The 18,587-nt window shown below is 51.3% G+C and overlaps 1 protein-coding gene across 1 annotated transcript in view; it reads left to right on the top strand.

Moving 5' to 3' along the window:
* Positions 1 to 13,411, top strand: part of Ctnnbl1 (catenin beta like 1) — a 194,610-nt gene extending 181,199 nt beyond the window's left edge. Inside the window, exons 14-16 of the mRNA XM_008855665.2 lie at positions 5,252 to 5,389; positions 5,499 to 5,571; positions 13,182 to 13,411. Coding sequence (XP_008853887.1) covers positions 5,252 to 5,389; positions 5,499 to 5,571; positions 13,182 to 13,270 — 300 coding nt within the window. The 3' untranslated portion in view covers positions 13,271 to 13,411. The remainder of the gene's footprint in view (positions 1 to 5,251; positions 5,390 to 5,498; positions 5,572 to 13,181) is intronic.
* Positions 13,412 to 18,587: the final 5,176 nt, after the last annotated feature.

Here is an 18,587-nt window from a genome sequence, read left to right as displayed (position 1 = left end):
ACTTGCCTAAAGACACTAGGAAGTTGGTATTAGAGCCAGGATCCAATCCCATCTGAATAGCACTCTATCCCACCTTGGCAGAAGATTGGTTTATAGCCTTTATACATCCCAGTTAAAAGATATTCCATTATCTTGGAGCTTCTGGTACTGTCTGGGAGGTCTGTTGAGTAGGAAAGAAGGCAGGGAGTGTTGGGAACCATCTTTAGGAAGGGACTCTAGTAGTCTGTTAATTCTGTGTCCATGTAGTGTTCTGAGGAAAGACTAGGCTGCAGATTAGACTTCTATGAGGGCCACTGGCCACATTCTGTTCTTTAAAACCTGCCTCACGAGCCAGTGGGTGTCATTTGTTGCCTCCCTAACTGCTCTGCGAGTCTACTTGTCCCTCCATAGAACATAACTATTCAAGCACTTGAGACCCGACTTCTGTATACTGCTTCTGTATTCTCCAGACACTGAGTCTCAGCCAGCTGTACAACTTGAGTTGTGTTGACAGCCATTTGGGGCTTTCAGACACCCTTAGAGTGTCTGTCAGATGTCTAATTTGACTTCGTGGCACAAAGATGCTGAAGAACCAAATTAAGTCCTTATCTCAAGATCAATTTTTTTAAATCTCTGTCTCGGAAAGCCAGAGGAGTCAGAAGCTCATTATCCATACATAGCAAGACTGAGGTAGAGAAGGACAGTGACTTGCCGTCTCATATCCTCTGGAAACAGAACAGAATGTGAGAAGATGGACCCGAAAGAACTATGCCCAAACCTCACTTACTTCCATCAGGATGATACATCACCTGCTGCTACTTTTATTTCTCCTCGAACTTTGAGGACATATTTTTGCTGTGTCCCCAAATCCATTCATAAATATTCTATACCCCACAATTTTAACAGGCTAGATAAGGTGCCATCCTGACAGCCATCAGCCTCACTGCATGCCAGTTTCTACGGCACTTCTAAAACCCCCAGGGAAGACGTGTGCCCTTCAGGAGCCAATCTTGGCTTCATCTCTGCACATGGTCCAAGCAGCAATGTGATACCTTTCTTGGAGATGAGCTATCAGCTTATCTCAGATCCATCTTTGAAAATTTCACTTTCAAATCATAAGTCTATATGTCTAAAGTTAACATCGAATTGAACAATGTTCAGGGAAGTTCCAGGGAAAGGGGAAAGAGGGCAAAGGAACTTGGCCTCTCCTAGGCCTGTGCTCTCTAGAGAGTAGCATAGAGAAACTGGAGGACAGTGTCCTGTTGGTTAAAAGGTTGGGTTGTGGGGAAAAGTGTGACAGAGGAAGCAGGACCAGGGGCACTAACCCAATGGCAGAAACAACATGTTGGCCCAGCCTGGTTCTGGGCCTTCTGTCACTAGTATCTTCCCTTGTTGTTCTGAAATCAGTACCTACACTGCTATGGTCCTGTGGAGAGAGTACAGTTGCAGGTCTTCATCCCAGCACTGCCAGCCCTGGCCATGGAGGTGGCCTTGCCTGAGCCAGTGCCCTCTTCTACCATGGGGTAAGAGTGATGGTCAGTAAGGGAATGACCACACTCAACACCCAAGACACCCTCAGGAGCTTAGCTGCTCCCTTTGGTGAGTGGGTGATGTGTCAGTGGTCATTATTCACACCACCTCCCGCAGTGCCTACCACATAATAATCAATCAAAACTAAGGCGATCTGACAGTAGCTTTACTATAATAAGCAAAAAACACTCCTCTACTTACTCCTCCTGCTGTTTTGTCCATGGAGTGGCACGCCACCACTGTGCTCTCCCAGGCAGCTGGGCTGACCTCTCTCCACCATCTTTTCTTGTATCTAGAATGTCCTTTCCGGCCCTGTGAGACTCTGTTTAGAACTATTAAGAGTCCCTGGTCAGGCCTGATCCAGCCTCTGGGTTCACAGCACTGTGGGCCATGGAGATGTCCTGGGTTATTGCTGTCCATGTGTTAAGATCTACATACTGTAAGCTCCTTGAAAACACCTACTAATGTGTCTACCTCTGTGGTCTGAGGTCATCACACAGTCCCCAGCACAGTGAGGTATAAGGTGGATAAATGCAGGTGTTCCAGTCCGCCATACCCTCCCTCCTTTCCTTTCCCCTTCCTCTTTCCCCTTTTATTTATTTTTCTTTTTTCTCTGCCTTAGCGTGATGCTTAGAAGAGTATTCTTGCTACTAGGTACCTAGTAAGGCTGGGGATCTGAAAATTCACCATGTTACACATCTCCACACAGAGGTGGCTCAGACAAGTGTCCCATCCTTAGGGGGTCTGTATTCTGGTAACTGGCAATTATGTAATAATGAGCAGTTTCACCTCTGTGTACCTTGGTGTCTAATTTGTGCAGTGGGGTTAATAAACCTTTCCTTTTCCTCTTCAGTTTTGCTTATAAGGACATGTATGTGCAATAACACTTTAAACTCTCTAGCAGTATAGAAATATCCAGCATCAGCACCACATGCTTTCTGTGTGAGTGAGTCAGTGAGAAGAGGCTTTGCTCTCTGTAAACTCCCGACATCAGCAGTGCTCCATGACTACCTTCTCTGAACATTAACGATTACCAGATTACCAAGGAATTTGCTACTAAATGAGGCTGAGGATTAGTGGTGGCAATTGGCCAGCAGAGCAGGTCTCTAGTCCCCTGTATCCTGTAGACAGGCCTTTAGGGGCGAGATGAAAAGTAGCCTTGTGTTGCTGCAGGCTGGCCCCGGGGGCAAATAAAGAAGTGCATTATCTGTGCCTAAGTGGTCTCTGAAGGGCTCCTGCTGGAGATTGACGGCCAGGACGCTAAGTCTTTCCAGTGGAAAGCAGTGTCCCAAGGGCTCTGTCAATGACAGGAGCCTGTATTGTCAGAAGGAACCATGACCATAAAAATAGTGAGGGAATTAAGAAATGGACTGTTGTCTTTGGAAATATGGGCCCAGCACCTGCCATCTTGGGCTTGCCCATGAGTCAAGCAGATTCAGATTTGTTCTCACTCGCTCACAGCCTTGAGCAGAGAGGCCCTTTTTCTCATATTCACCGCCTGGATGGTTACAAGCTGAGAACAAACCACATCCAGGCCCCACCCTGCTTCCTGGAGCTCACAGTCCACCCTGGTGAAATCAAAACTATCAGGTGCCTGGTGTGGGTGGTCATGCACCCCGAGATGCAAAGGGAGAGGTCATGTTGTCTCAGGTGCTCATGAGTATTTGGGGGATGCAGAAAGGCTTTGTGGAAAAGGTTACTTAAAAGTAGTGTGGGCTGCCGGCGTGATGACACACACCTTTAATCCAGCACTCTGGAGGCAGAGGCAGGCGGATCTCTGGGAGTTCAAGGCCAGCCTGATCTACATAGCTAGTTCCAGCCAGCTGGGCTACAAGGTGACCCTGTCGCTAAAAGACCAAAAAAAAAAGTAGTGTGGGCTTGAGTGACTCCTGGGGTCCATGTTGGGAAACACTGCTGGGAGAAAAGGCCCCAGCAGAACTGCCCATGTTGCTTGTCCGCAGGTGGGCATGTGATGCTGTGAAAGTGCTGCAGTGATGATCACACAGTAGAAGCTGCTGAGTCGGCTGCTGAGTCACACGGTTTCAGTGGGTGGTTGGCGTGGCATCATATACGACTGCTTTAAATAAGAGTCCACTGGAAAGGCAGAGTGGGGGAGACAACCTGACAGGTCTGGGACTACAAAGATTTTGGAGAGAAACCCTGGTCACTTAGGTAGCCTTTGACATAGAAGGGTGGCCAACTTGTAAGGCACAACAGGAAAAATGCATCTTGTACCTGACATAACAGAAGCACAGGGTTCCCAGTCATAGTGCCCGTGCCATTGCTGTCAGCTGGGCACCCAGTCAGATGGGAGAGAGGCCTTTCTTCCTATGTGGCATGATTCAGAACAGAGAGGTTACTTGTGGGGCCTGAATGAATGGCAGAGGGAAGAATGAGTGGACTGAAGCAGGGGGGGGGGGGGGGGGGCGCGGATCCGGGGAAGGGAGGAGGTGCAGGTACCTGGGAGGAGTGAACTTGTCCTGTAGTTGTGCTTCACAACTCACAGATTTTCATAAAGAATTGACTGACAGCAGTTTAAAGCTTCTCAATGTAAAGAAATGATGACTGTGTAAGGAGAGAGAGGTGCTAATTACCCTGTGATCATTACACTTTGTCACTGTGCCCTCAACAGTGCATACTATGATATGTCCATTGAGCATATTTTTAAAACTTCCGTGTGTATATATATGGGGTTGGTACATATACATGTGTGTGCACATGTGTTTGGAAGCCAGAGGCCAACATCTCTCCCTCAGTCACTCCATAGTATATTTGAGACATGGTCTCAGTAAGCTGCAGTGATCTCCTGCATCTACCCCCAGCCCCCAGCACTGGAATTGGAGGTGTGAACCACCATGCCCAGCTTTTTCCATGGGTTCTGGGAACCCAAGCTCATGCTTGTGTGACAAGCACTTTACCCACTGAACCGTCTCTCAGGACCCACAGCTTAGGCTCACGTCCCATCAGGTTTTCTCAGATTGAATATGTGAATGAGATCATTTTGGCCCCCATTCATCAGATGGGAAACATGAGCTTGGAACTTTCCTCTCACATCCTCCATAGTGTTACTGTCTAGAGGTCTTCATCAGGTTTGTTTTCTCCACCAATTAAATAATTTAAAGGCAGGGAAAAAAGTCCCAAACATAGCAGGAAGCAACAGGTGACAAAATTTATTAAAAGTAAAGAAATGCACATACACACTCACAGAAAGAGAAAAGTTCTTCACAAGTGGAGAGAGGATTCAGAATCCAAAGCCACCAGGGGGGCTTGGGCCTTTTGTTTTGGTGGCGCCCCCTCCCCTAATTTTGGATTGGTCAGTTTAAGAAAAGAGCAAGCCAATAGGCAAAGGCTATGGCTCCAAGCTGAAATATGTCCAAGTCTGACCCTAGTCTTCTGACCTGGTCTGGACCGGTCAGTTGAAGTAGGTCTTGCCAGCAGGAGAAAGAGCTGGCAAGGCCTTTCCTACCAGGTCTTTGTCTCAGACAGCGAAGCTGAAAGTGTGCTGTTTGTACTCATCTGTGGCCCTCTGTGCTTCTCGGGGATTTAGTCCTCACAGTAGTCTGTGTAGAATGAGGGCCATCAGAAAGCTGCTTCTGAGAAAGCTCCCTGAGAAGGGGAGGAGCAGGTGAGAATGAGGGTTTCTGCTGTGTGGTGGCCATTCTGCAGTGTAACCGGACTGGAGTGCCATCCTTTGCCTCTCCACACACTGTCCAGCTTTTACTCATAACTTGTTTGTTTCTAGGACATAGTGCGGCGTGGGGAGATCATAGACAATGACATGGAGGATGAGTTCTACCTGCGGCGCCTAGATGCTGGGCTCTTCATTCTTCAGCACATATGCTATATCATGGCCGAGATCTGCAATGCCAATGTCCCCCAGGTAGGAGGGCTCCCCCTTCCTCTGTCCACCCTCTGTTTCAGGGTGGGGTGAGGATGGCGCCATACCCTGATGATTTCTTCCCTATCCTATTCTGTGTCTGCCTTACTAGATTCGCCAGCGGGTTCACCAGATCCTGAACATGCGAGGAAGCTCCATCAAGATCGTCAGACACATCATCAAGGGTGAGCTGAGTGCTGCTGGGTCACATCTCTAGGGGGCGCCCTAGATATTCTACACTCAAACAAATTCTCCTCCACTTTGTACAGAGCACACATTAACCAGTTGCTCTGTCTCTCACTTTCTAGTTCCACAGCCTAAACACATAACAGATAAGAAGCACCAGGGCTTGGGACTATCTGCTTTAAAAAGAAAAAAGGACAGTCAGGTATAGTGGAGCACACCTTTAATCCCAGCACTCGGGAGGCAGAGGCAGGTGGCCTGGCCCTCTGTGAGATCAAGGCCCACCTGATCTACATAGCAAATTTCAGACCAGCCAGGGCTACATAGTGAGACCGTTAAGAGTATACACGGGGCTGGAGAAATGACCCTGCCAGTAAAGTTCTTGACTCACAGCATGAGTTCAGACCCCCACACCTATGGAAAAGGCCAGGTAGGCACTGGGAGGCAGAGACAGGAAGATTCCTGGAGCTCCTGGCCAGCCACTCTTGCTGTATCAGTGAGCTCCAGGTTCATTGAGATACCCTGTCTCAGAAACTAAGGTAGAGAGCAAGGAAGACACATAATGTTGATCTCTGGCCTCTATGTACATTCACATATGAACATGTGAACACATACAAAGACAGAGCAAAAATCAGAAAATTTGGTTCTTAACAGCATATATTAGGACAGAAAACAAGTACATGATGGGAAGTGACTGAAGTTATACGAGCCAGAAAGAAGTGACTTTTGAGGTGGTGTAGTGTGCCTGTCCCTTCCCCTAGATGGACACTGTCCCCCTCCCTTGGTTACTTTGTTTACTGTGAGGAAAGTGGGAAGGTTATGTGAGAAGCTGCTAGCTTTGCAGTGAGTGTGAGCCCTCAATCAGGGAGAGCCTCCCTCCTTCCCCAACCCCTCATGACATCCCTCAAGTACTTTTGGGTTTTATCTGGACTTGACCTGGCTAGAATAGCTCTGGAGAGGCCACCAGTCATCCAGCAAGCCTTAGTCACAAGGCAAGGCCTCTGTACTGAGCTCAGGCTGCCGCTCCATAATGGGGCGCTAAGGCACTACCAGGAGCACAGATTGTCAGGGGTGGTGGGTTTAGACGTTGCACTACTGACAACTCCACAGTTCAGGGTCCAGGTAGGCTGGCGGAGCACAGACAGTTACCCTGGCCCTTGTTCTGCCTGCCCCTAAAATGAGGGATTGGGTTACATTGACTCCAAGGCTTTGCCGTTCAGTTGCTCAGAGCCCCCTTGTAGGTGAGAGAATGGGGGAGCTGTCCACATAGGGAAGTGAGGAGAGGCAGTGGGGTCAGCTCTAGGTCTGCCTCCTGGCTCTGCCACTTCCTATGTTAGTTACCTCAGGAGGAAACCAAGCTCTATGCATCATGGGATAGAAGGAGGCAAGTGTGATGGTGGATGAGAGCTGTGTGTGCCTCAATAAGCTCTCAATGAATACTGGCCATAAAATGTTAGGTAATTATCCTCATCACTGCTGTCAGTAAGGCATGGCTGAAGGCCTGAGAGAAGTGGCATGAAGCTGGTCTGTGAAGCTGAGACAGGCACATTCCTGGAAGAAGGAACAGTGTGATTGAAGGATGGACTGGAAGCCACATGCCCGGCTAGGGCCATGGTACCCATCGTGCCCATTCAACTGATGGGCAGTTACGATGCCTTGGCATCTGCTCTGTTCTGCTGAGAGGAAGAGAGGAGGGGATGGAGATGGCCCTGCCCTGTGGGGGGCCTTGGGCGCTCCCTTTGGATCCTCATGAATTCTGCTGGTGTCAGCCAGTCTCCTGCGAAGATACAGCTGTGGTGACTGGCAACTCCAGCCTTTAAATGGCATTTACCTCCAACACCCACATGTTCGATTAGAGCTTTGCTGTCTCGCTTTCAGGCTTCCCCCGCCCCACCCCCACACCTCCATCCCTCTAGCCAAAACAGCCAACTCCAAGAAGGAAAGTGTTGGTAGCAATGTTGAAATGTAGTAGGTGGATGTTTTTCTGTCTGAACTATACTACGCATACCTTAGGTTATTTAAAACATCCCAGGGCAAGCCTGCCTCTCCCTTCCTCTGTCCCACCCCAGGCCTGCTGAAGTGCTAGCTTCTCCTAGGTACTAAGCAGAAGTGTGCTTACTGAGGGTCATGCAGGGGAGTGGCCTATACTGCAGCTCTCCACTATGGCTTCCTTCTCCCCACCTCTGTCCAGGCCCCATACCCTCCCTCTGGGCCCCAGTTCTCTCCCCAGCATGCTCGGTAACCAAGCCTACAGGAAGTCCTGCCTGTTCTCCCCCTATCCACTCCTCTCTATCTGTTACCACCCATCCTGTTTATTTCTTCTGATTCCTTCTCCCAGTCAGTAATTGTTTTTATTTGTATTTGTTTACGCATTTGATCTGTCTCATGCATTAAATGTAAGCTCTGGTGTAGAGCATTGCTGCTTAGTTCGCCAGTTCTCAACCTCCTGGAGCACTCAGGCTTGGAATGCAAACCCAGTTTTCAACATTGCTCAGTGACGCTTTCTTCTGATGTGACTGTAATGTGCCCTGTGACTCTGGGCTAGCTAGCAATGCTAGCTAGGCTCTGTACTTTAGAACCGTCCCCAGCACCTGCCCTCACAGAGTGTATAGGCATCTGGGGACACAGATAGGTCGATGGCCAACCACAATTCAAAGGAAATGGAGCACTCATGGGCTCAGCTCCAGAGAGGCCACGTGCATCCTTGGTGTTCACAGTCTAGTGATCGTAACATGCTGAGTGTGCCACCTTAAAGTTGTGAGCTGTGTGCTGAGGGGCAGCAGGCAGGCCATTGAGGCAAGGGGTCGGTATTGGGACCCAAGGACATCCCAGGTAGAGACCTAGAGGCAGGACAGGACTCCAGCAGGCAGGGCAGGGCTGGTGCGTCAGGGTTTCTGAATTCTGTTAGGTCTGCAGCAAGTTTGGGGGTCCATGTGGCTGCATCCCTTGCCAGCAGTCAGGGGACATCTCACTGAAGCTCACAAAAGCTCTGGGCCTTTGTGAAGCCTTGATAGTTATAGGTGGGGAAGTTAACACCATTGCTTGGTTGGGGCCCTCAACAGGACGCTGACCACAGTAGTAAAGGAACCTCAGCACCTCCTGTTCGCACAGTTATGCCTCACACACACCAGAGGAAACCTGTCCTGTGTCCTGGGGTCTAGATTCTGTGCAATGTGGCCACCTTTATGAGCCACCCACACAGGGTGCACAAGGACCCTCAAGACTCGTCACTTGGTGCAGGTACATCAGTGTTGAAGTGAGAGGAAGGAGGCTCCAGGGAAGCAGGACTGGTTCTGTGCAAGCCACCCCACAAAGCCCACCCTGCCCTCCTTTCCATTCCCTCCCATCAGCCAGCCCACACTCCATCAAAAGCAGAGACAACCCTCATAAAAAAAGTCAGCTCATCGCCCTCCGCTTTGATTTTCATTTTGTTTTCCAGTTTGGGTTGCTTCCCCCTTTTTTTTTAAACATACTAATTAGATGTGAGCTTTTTTTCTTTGATTTTATGGCCTACATATTTCCTAAGTTTGCTGGCAGGATGGCAGCTGATGTGTCCCTCGAGGTGTCAGGAAAACGCTGATGAGGCAAGCCCAGCAGGGACTTTGCCCAGGGTTCTCAGTCCCCTTTCTCATGATTTCCCTCCCCCATATCTGTTGGGGTGCCAAGAGTGTGGGGATAATTGATGGCTCATCAAAGCCCTGCTTTCTGCAGGCTGCTTACTTGGCACTCCCAGGCCCAGACAGGCCCCAGGCCTGAGCCTTGGAAGGAACTGCAGGAGGAGCTGTGGCCTGGGGACTGAGCAGGGCCGTTCCCACCGTGGCCCTCTCAAGGATGGCAGTGGCTTCCTGCCACCATCTCTGACACCTGGCACAGAATGGAGCTTGCTCAATGGTGTTCCAAGGGGTCTTCCTTCTGGCTTCTCTATGATAGACCAGAAGTCCACCCCCACAGGGAGAGTGACCCCCCCCCATTGAGCACCTGCTCTTAGCCACACTTTTTGAACTTTGTTGTTTGGGGTTTGGAGGTTTGTTTTGTTTTATTCTTGTTTTAACTTTTGAGACAGGGTTTCCCTCTGTAGCCCAGGTAGGCTTTGAACGTTTGATCATCCTGCCTCAGCCTCCCCAGTAGCTAGGATTATAGATGGGCCTGCAGTACTAGGCCAGGCTTAGTCTTGCTTTTGCCAGATGTTACTTATGGTCTTTCAGCAGCCCTGGAGTGCAGGATGATCCCCTGAGCACAGAAGGACACCAAGACTCCCTGGGGTTAACCACTGTCACCTGGCTCATTCCAGTGTCTGCTGAGGCCAAAGTGCAGTGGGTGGCTGGGAGTGACGATGTGCTCAGTACTTGTAGCCCTGTCTTCCTTGGCCTGGAGCTGGCAACAGCCTGACTCAGGAACAGCAGGAGAGCCATGGCCAGCACAGTCCAGCCTAGAATGGAGCTTGCTCAATGGTGTTCCAAGGGGTCTTCCTTCTGGCTTCTCTATGATAGACCAGAAGTCCACCCCCACAGGGAGAGTGACCCCCCCCCATTGAGCACCTGCTCTTAGCCACACTTTTTGAACTTTGTTGTTTGGGGTTTGGAGGTTTGTTTTGTTTTATTCTTGTTTTAACTTTTGAGACAGGGTTTCCCTCTGTAGCCCAGGTAGGCTTTGAACGTTTGATCATCCTGCCTCAGCCTCCCCAGTAGCTAGGATTATAGATGGGCCTGCAGTACTAGGCCAGGCTTAGTCTTGCTTTTGCCAGATGTTACTTATGGTCTTTCAGCAGCCCTGGAGTGCAGGATGATCCCCTGAGCACAGAAGGACACCAAGACTCCCTGGGGTTAACCACTGTCACCTGGCTCATTCCAGTGTCTGCTGAGGCCAAAGTGCAGTGGGTGGCTGGGAGTGACGATGTGCTCAGTACTTGTAGCCCTGTCTTCCTTGGCCTGGAGCTGGCAACAGCCTGACTCAGGAACAGCAGGAGAGCCATGGCCAGCACAGTCCAGCCTCCTCATGGTGACCAGTGGGTGTTTTACCAACCAGCTAATGGCCTGACAGCACCAGCAACACACTTTCCTTCCTTGGAGGGCATCCCTGATAAGTTCCTCTGGCCCAGCAAAGTGTCCTGCAAGAGTCACTTCAACCTTCAAGGCTCAGGATTGTCAGTCAGTACTGACCTGAGGGATCTGCTTTGCCACATTCTGTCTCCTGCTCATTTGTGTGTCACCAAAGTCTTTAGTGTGGAGATAGTGGCCTCCCCTTCCCTTCTGCCTCCCTCATCCTCCTGTGTCTTGTGAGGAGTGAGCATTCACAGGCTTGACCAGGCTGTGTGCGCTGGTCCAGGGCTCTGCCTGAAGACAGCTCTCCTTGTCCCCTCTCTGTCCCCTCCCTGTCCTTAACATAAACAGAACAGCTTGTATTCCATGTCTGCGTGGTAAACCTGCTGTCTGAAGTTTGCTTTAATATTTATGCCTTCACTGCTGCCTGGGTTTGAACTCCATCAAAGCCTTTATTCTAAGAGCATTTGAAATGCTGGGGAAGTAGGAAAGGAAGTGTCTGCCATTTCCCTTTCTCCAGCCCACCCCTCAATCCCCCTCCCTCTTTTCTGATCCTCACTCTCCCTCCACAACTCCCTCCCCCCCAGTGCTCCCTCTAGCTAGCATCTCTCCTTTTCCTTCCTAACCCACTGCAAAGAAAGCGCTCCCCCAGACCTCTGGGAGGAATCTGTTCAATATTTATCAACTTCTGAGGCAGCTGTAATAACCAGAGGTAGCCAGCACTGAGATCTCCAACCAGAGCTCTCCTTTAGAAACAAAGATGGAGAGTGGTAGTGCAGGCAAGGGGCTGGCTACACCAAGGGTGTGGACTGGGGGCAGTGGAGGAGCCCAGGCGGGATCATTGCACCTACTTCCAGGTGTGGCTGGCTCTCTGTGGTACTCTGGCCCGCCACCTGCCCCTTTATCTCTGAGAGCCAGTCTGTGATCTGGCAGAGGAATAAAGCCCCGCCAGTTCACCTCATACCTGTCCTGGCCACTGAGGCCCTTCAACCTAACAGTGCCTCCGGGGCTGGCCTTTACAGAACTCCCAGAGGTCGGGACAGGCAGGGCAGGATATTGCTTAGTTCAGTGGGTACCATTTTGGGGACCAGCCCCACCTCTTCTCTCTGTACTGTCTTACAGGTTCTGAGGTAAATCCCAGCTCCTCTCCCAGCCCATACTTGGGCAAGCTGCCTCAGTTTCCTCCTCTGGGCAGGTAGGAAAACAGTGTTACTTGCCAGGAATTTGACCCTCATTCTCAGAGGAGGCCACCCAAGGTCACTTAAAATTGTGAATCAGAGACTGATCCACACTCGCCGTCTGTGCCATTTCCCTTCCGTGGTTGTGTTGGGGGGGGCTGGTTCCCAACATACAGTGGTGTTCCTTAAACCTGCTCAGGGGCAGCACAACAGGAGGCCCTGAGCTGCCAGTCACCTGCAGAGTGAATGGAATCTGGTTACCTTACCTACCACCCCCACCCCCACCCCAGTCCAAAGCAGGCAGGCTCTGTTCTCCACTGCCCCATCCCCAGGCAGCCCCACACTGATCTCCTTCAGTTCCTCAACAAACGTCCCTCCCCTACACAACTTCTAGCAGTCACCACGTACTTTATTTATGTCTTGGTGTCTTTTCTAATATTTATTTTATTTATAATTGTGTATGTTTGTGGTTATGTGCATATGTCCACAGAGACCAGAAGTTTCAGATACCCCTAAAGCTGGAGTTACAGTTACAGCTGTGAACTGCCAGACGTGATTCTGGGAACTGAGCTCAGGTCCTCTATAAGAATAATACAGGCTCTTAACCACTGAGCCATCTCTCCAGACCTTATGAAGGTAGCACTGCAGGCAGAGTCCCATTGTTTGTTTCTATCCCACGCCCCCCACCATGAACTCAGGGCCTTACTCATGCCAGATAAATGCCCTACTGAGCCACACCCCCAGCCTTTCTGTTAAGACAGCTGGGACAGGCCCAAGAACTTGCATCTCTAGGACGTTTCCGCATGATGCAGTGCTGCTGGCCAATCCCCATACCAAGAAGCACAAGCCAGAGCAGAGCTTACATGCTAAGTATCTCTCTTGCCTATTTGTGCTGCAACAGCAAAATGCCCAAGACCGAGACTGGGTTCTTTATAAAGAAAGACAAACATACTTCCTTGAAGTTCTGGAGGCTGGGAAGTCCAGGATCAAAGCACTGGCCTTGGGCATCTGGTGAGGGCCAGAAGGATAAGAATACTGCCCTCACCAGGCAGAGAGCAAAAGGCCTTGCTTGTTCCCAGAGCCCTGTGTGTGAGTCAGACCCCATTCTGGAGGGGGAAGTTGCAGCATGAACTGCAGATGTCCAGGTGCAGCAGCGGTACCCACAGGTTGTGTCAAGTGGCTGCGTGAGGGGTGAAGAACGGTGTGTGCCTGGGAGAGATGAGCGCAGCAAGGCCAGGCAGGCCGTCCTACAGGGCTGCCACCCAGGGGCTGCCCCTCAGAGGTGCTCAAGCAGCAGGTACCTCCTTGAAAGTCAGGATTCCCTGAATGTGTGGAGCAGCACAACCTCAGTGGGCCCCGTGGCCCAGCCTGAATCACCCTGTCCTTGTCCCCTAGAGTATGCAGAGAACATCGGAGATGGCCGAAGCCCTGAGTTCCGAGAGATGGAGCAGAAGCGCATCCTGGGCTTGCTGGAGAACTTCTAGAACCCTGGGCTGAGCATTGTAGACACCCACCTACACACCACCAACCGCCCCTCCCCCACCGCCACACCCGCTCACTCCTGGAAACTGTTTTTCCACAGTTGTGTGGCTTTGAACAAATTAAAGCTAATTTTGGTATCCCTGGGCTGGTGTTCTGTGTGGCAAGATCTCCATGCTACCATTGCTTGCTCCTTCATAGCTGGCTGGGGCATACCAAAGGAAGGCCAGTGCTGGCCTCACCCTGCCACCATCATGGGAAGCCTGGAGGGTGCAAATCATGGGCCAGAGGCTGGTGGTGACAGGAGGCACCTGGTGTCAGGCCACAGCACAATGGGAGGCTGCCCCAGCACAGCCCTTTCAACAGTGTCCCCAGCACAGCAGATCCCTAAGACTTCGGAGCACAGAAGACTAGCCTCCACCACAAACTGTCCAGGGTTTCTGGCTTAGCCTGACACAGCACAGTGCCCAGTCATTGGCCACAGCTAATCTCACAAAGCCTGTGCTATCCCACATCATTACATCAGGGCATGGGGCACAGTGAGACATGAGAGAGGCCACAGTCACTGCCTTCATTATATTAAAGATCTTTGTTAGAATTTGCTCTTTAATTAGTTGTTAATTGCTATGTTAGACTTCACTATCATGGGCATACATGGTAAAAAGCAGTGGGCATAGGTTCAGGGGCTAACCACTGCCTGAGGTGTGCACTAGGAGTGTTGAATGTTGCTTCCCCAGTATAAGGCACTGTCCCAGAACATGACATGAGAATTCAGATAAGGCCCTGGTGCTGGTGTCCTAAACTTCTGGATGGTTCTGAGCATGGGACTGACAGTCACTTCAGTAGAAGGACAGGCCTCAGGGCCACTGACGCTGCAGCAGTGACTTATTGGGTATGTGTTTTTGACCCGAGTCTCTTGCATCTCCAGAGCAGGCTGGCAGTACCCCAGCGCCCACGGGAATGAAGAGGCTGCAGTGGCAGTGCGGCAGGCACCTCCAACATGGGCACCCCTCTGTCTTGTGTGGCTGTGGCTTTGGCAGTGCAGTCTCAGCCCCTTCAAAGGTCACAGTCAGCCTCCAAGGCCAGTCCTCACATGCCAGGACATGCAGAGCCAGCCGTGTGGAGACACAGGCGTTCCTCACTACAAAGCATAAATCCAAGTCACCAAAGAGGACACAAGGAAAGCCACAACCTTGCATAGGCCCAGGGCTGACACTGCCACAAAGCCATGGTGTTTGTCATTCACTGAACCCTGAGGGATAAGGGCCCTAGTAGCCACCAAGCACATGTGTAAGGTGGCGCTCACATGGTGTCCAGCCCTGGGCTGCTGGTGGAAACTCAGGCAAGGCCAGCCTGCCATGTCGGGGCTCCTGGCAGCCTGTAAATGGAGAGGGTGTCCCCACTATGAGCATTCCGGCAGGGGCCAGGAGTTCCAGGAGCACAGTTACAATCCTTTTCTTCTCAGGTCACTTTTCTGTGGCCTTCATAGCTACACTAAGCACTTGCTTTACATCTTTTCTAACTGCAGCAGCCCTGGTGGCCTGGCCACTCCCGGTTACGGGAAACTGAGACTAAGGTCTCAGGGTTGCTCAGGGCTTAGGTCCTATGGCCCATGAACAACAAAACCCACATTCAAAGCAAGGTCTACAGCCCTTGGCCTGTGCTCCTCCTCAGCTGCCTCTACCCAGGAGACAGTCTCAGATCACTGGCTGGCACTGTGCTTTGATCTGCACTCTCCCCATCTATGTGTTCTCCCTCCGTTGATTTGAGCTTTAATGAATCCACAGAACACAGCATGTGCTGGGTGGCCTATAGAATCACCAACTTTTCCAGCTGAAGTTGGTGTTCCTGTGATCATCATTGGTTCGATTCTTGTATTTTTAAACTTTCTTGGTTTTTAGCCAGGTAATACTTATGCATGATATTGAAGTTCAAAAAAAAAAAACTTGGTGGGGTGGGGAGGTTTGCAACAGAGTCTCCCTGTAGCCCCAGCTGGCCTATAACTCTGTAGACCAAGTTGGCCTTGACCTCACAGAGATCCACCTGCCTCTGCCTCCTGAGTACTGGAATTAAATGCATGTACCACCATGCCCAGCCTTCAAAATTTAGTTCTTGAAAAATTGCACTGAGAGGCCAGAGAGGTGAATGACTCAGTGATTAAGAGCAATGGCCGCTCTTGCAGAAGACCTGGGTTCTGTTCCCAACATCCACATGGCAATTAACACCAGTCCATAATTCCCAGTTCCAGGTGATCCAACGCCCTCTTCTGGCCTCCCTGGACACTGCACGTACATGATACTCTTACACTCTTACACACAAAAATAAATTTCATAGCCGGGCGTGGTAGTGCATGCCTTTAATCCCAGCACTCGGGAGGCAGAAGCAGGTGGATCTCTCTGAGTTTGAGGTCAGCTTGGTCTCCATTAGCGAATCCAGGCTAGCTGTGGCTACAGGGAGACCTTGTCTCAAAAAGACCAAAAATAAATAAATAAATTTCATTTTTAAAAAACTCTTTTAAAAATCGCACCGAGGAGCTTCATTGTCCCCAGAGCCACCCCTGCCACCCAACCATCCTCCCAGCATGCTGTTCAACCCTGTCTTCTGACGGCCTACCCTCCCCACCTGCACATCACCAGCCAGTGTGGGAAGCCTGGTGTCATGCATCTCCAGGTACTGGCCCTCAGTCAGTCTTCATCTACTATAAGCTGCCAAGATCCTATTTTTCCAAAAAGCCCCTCTGCAAAATAAGGCCAAGCTCAGCCCTTGGTTCTCAAATGAGAGCACTTGCCTAGCTTATACAAGGTCCTGGGTTCAGTCCCCAGCACACACACAGATTTCTCAATGAGGATTAGGCCCTTTCCTTTGAGTATGAGGGTAGAGAGAATATGAGATCTAATCTTTACCCTGAGGAGAGGGTGCACAAGCCTAGCAGAACAAGATTAACCAAGTGTAACTTCTAGTCTCTAATTAAAGCACCTCACTACACAAAGCTAAAAAGACTTTTTAGTGCAGACACAGACCCGTATCTTTCTGCTAAGAACCCTGGGTGCCTGGGCTGTGGTCCCAGCACCTGAGGCTGCTCACAGCCAAGGTCTGCTTCGCAGAGCAGCCTGTTCCGCACCACCCCAGAAGGATCCCCTGAGCTCCCGAGAAGGCCACCCTCTCTTGTCCTGAGGTCTGAGCTCCACTTCGGGGTCTGCCTCCTCTTGGGGTTCAGAGCTCCCGTTCTTGTCCATCCTGTCTCCACAGCCAGTAGTACCAGAGCAGAGAACCCCAGGGGGGGCAGCATTCCTTTTCCCACCCAAACAATCCCGTAGCATCTAAGTAGCCTAAGCAGCCTTAGCTAGGAACCCCTCAGGAGGGAAGGTCATCTCTGCCTCCTTCGCTTGCTGCTGGCTGGTTGTGGGTTCATATGCCTGAATCAGTGGCAGCAAGATGGGCTGTGTCTAATTGAGAGAGATTTGCATGCAGGCTGTGTTCCTTTCTGTGGGGAACTGTGAACAGGAGAGCTGGCAGGCATCCCTCCATCACCCCACAGTAGGACAGTGCCCAGGTGGCACCTTCTGCTGTTACCACAAGCGTCAATTTAGTGTCAACAGGGAGACAAGACTTGCTTTCCTAGAGGCAAGACTTCTTGAGATTTTCTTACCCGGCAGCAGAGGTAAAGGCAGACCCACATTTTTCAATCTGTCGTGTTCTTCCCTGCACATGGAAAATGGTTGGTATCACAGCAGTGGGTCTTCGTTATCGGTGCTAGAAAAAACTGTTCACTTCTTCCACTCACCTTCATCTTGATTAGCTAACACATGCCCTTGGTAGAAAGGTGTGCTGGTATATAAGGGTGTGCATTGCACAAATCTCCCTGCCAAATGTGTTCCCTGACCACTCCACCCTGTCCCCAGCCCCTGCTGACTAGCCCAAGGCACCCCCTCAAGGCCAGTCAAAGATGGGCATATCTTATTCTGCACCTTGCTTTCTCGCTCCAGCCCCCTCTCTAAACCCCAAGCTCTGTTTACAGCTGGGCCTTAATTCAGTTACTGCACTAATGGGCACATTACTTGGTTCCCATCTTTAGCCAGTACCTCACTGCAGTAAGCATGCTTGTAAATATCACTTCACACACGTGAGTTTAAAATCCTAAGGAGAGTTGCCAAGTCAAAGAGGAAGGGCTTGTTTATTGTCATCTATGGGGTCATGTGGCCCTCCATCATGCACTGTGCCCTCCTGCACAGGAACAGACATCTCTGGGTGAATAGGGCTCTCTGGTGGCATCTGGTCTGTGTCTCTTATGAGTTAGTCTACTCAGTGTTTGAGAATTGCCTTTGTAGGGTGTGGGCATCTTAGTCAGTGGCCCTGATGTCTCTCTACAAGTCACAGGCCTTCCCTAGAGAGGACAACTACCCTCCTGCCCAAGATTGGTGTGTTTGCACTCCTACAGATGAGGAAATAGTTCTAGAGCACCCGTGGTCTAGAAGGCAGAGCTGAGGACAGAATCTAGTCAACCCAACTCCTGATAGTAGAGCCATGCTGGCCCCACCCCCCACCCCCCATCTGGAGGAAGGGGCTTAGAGAGGTTGGAGAAGCTGGCCCAGAACACAATGGACACAGAGCCCTTGCCAGGTGTTCAGGAGACCCCAAGGGTGGCCCTTCCCCCTACCTGACAGCTGCAGCCCCTGTGGGTGCTACCTCTGCCCCCCCACACACAGGTGGAGGCCACATGAGCCCTGCCCTTGACCAAGCAGGACAGGGTCCATGGGAGCTGGGGGGGGGCGTGCCCAGCAGGACAGGGTCTATGGGAGCTGGGGGGCATGCCCAGAAGGACAGGCTCTATGGGAGTGGGGGGGCGTGCCCAGCAGGGCAGGCTCTATGGGAGCTGGGGAGGCATGCCCAAGAGGGTGGAGGGGGGGGGGGGGGGGGCGTGCCCAGCAGGACAGGGTCTATGGGAGCTGGGGGGGGCGTGCCCAGCAGGACAGGGTCTATGGGAGCTGGGGGGCATGCCCAGAAGGACAGGCTCTATGGGAGTGAGGCGGCGTGCCCAGCAGGACAGGGTCTATGGGAGCTGGGGGGCATGCCCAGAAGGACAGGCTCTATGGGAGTGGGGGGGCGTGCCCAGCAGGGCAGGCTCTATGGGAGCTGGGGAGGCATGCCCAGCCTCACAGCCTGCGACAAATTCAGCGATGTCTCCACTTTCTCCAGCCCTTTCAGTCTCTTCAGAAGGGAAACAGCCCTCTGCAGCCTAGGAAGCTGAAAATCTGACCCCCCCCACCCCCCAGGCAAGAACCAGCCTAGCAGTCACTCAGAGCAGGGACTGAAGGAGAACAG

The sequence above is a fragment of the Nannospalax galili genome, unplaced genomic scaffold (genome assembly GCF_000622305.1).
Source record: "Nannospalax galili isolate Female #2095 unplaced genomic scaffold, S.galili_v1.0 scaffold228, whole genome shotgun sequence".
NCBI classification, from domain to species: Eukaryota; Metazoa; Chordata; class Mammalia; order Rodentia; family Spalacidae; genus Nannospalax; species Nannospalax galili.
The sequence above is the reverse complement of the archived record's forward strand: the minus strand, read 5'-3'. Positions and strand labels throughout refer to the sequence as shown.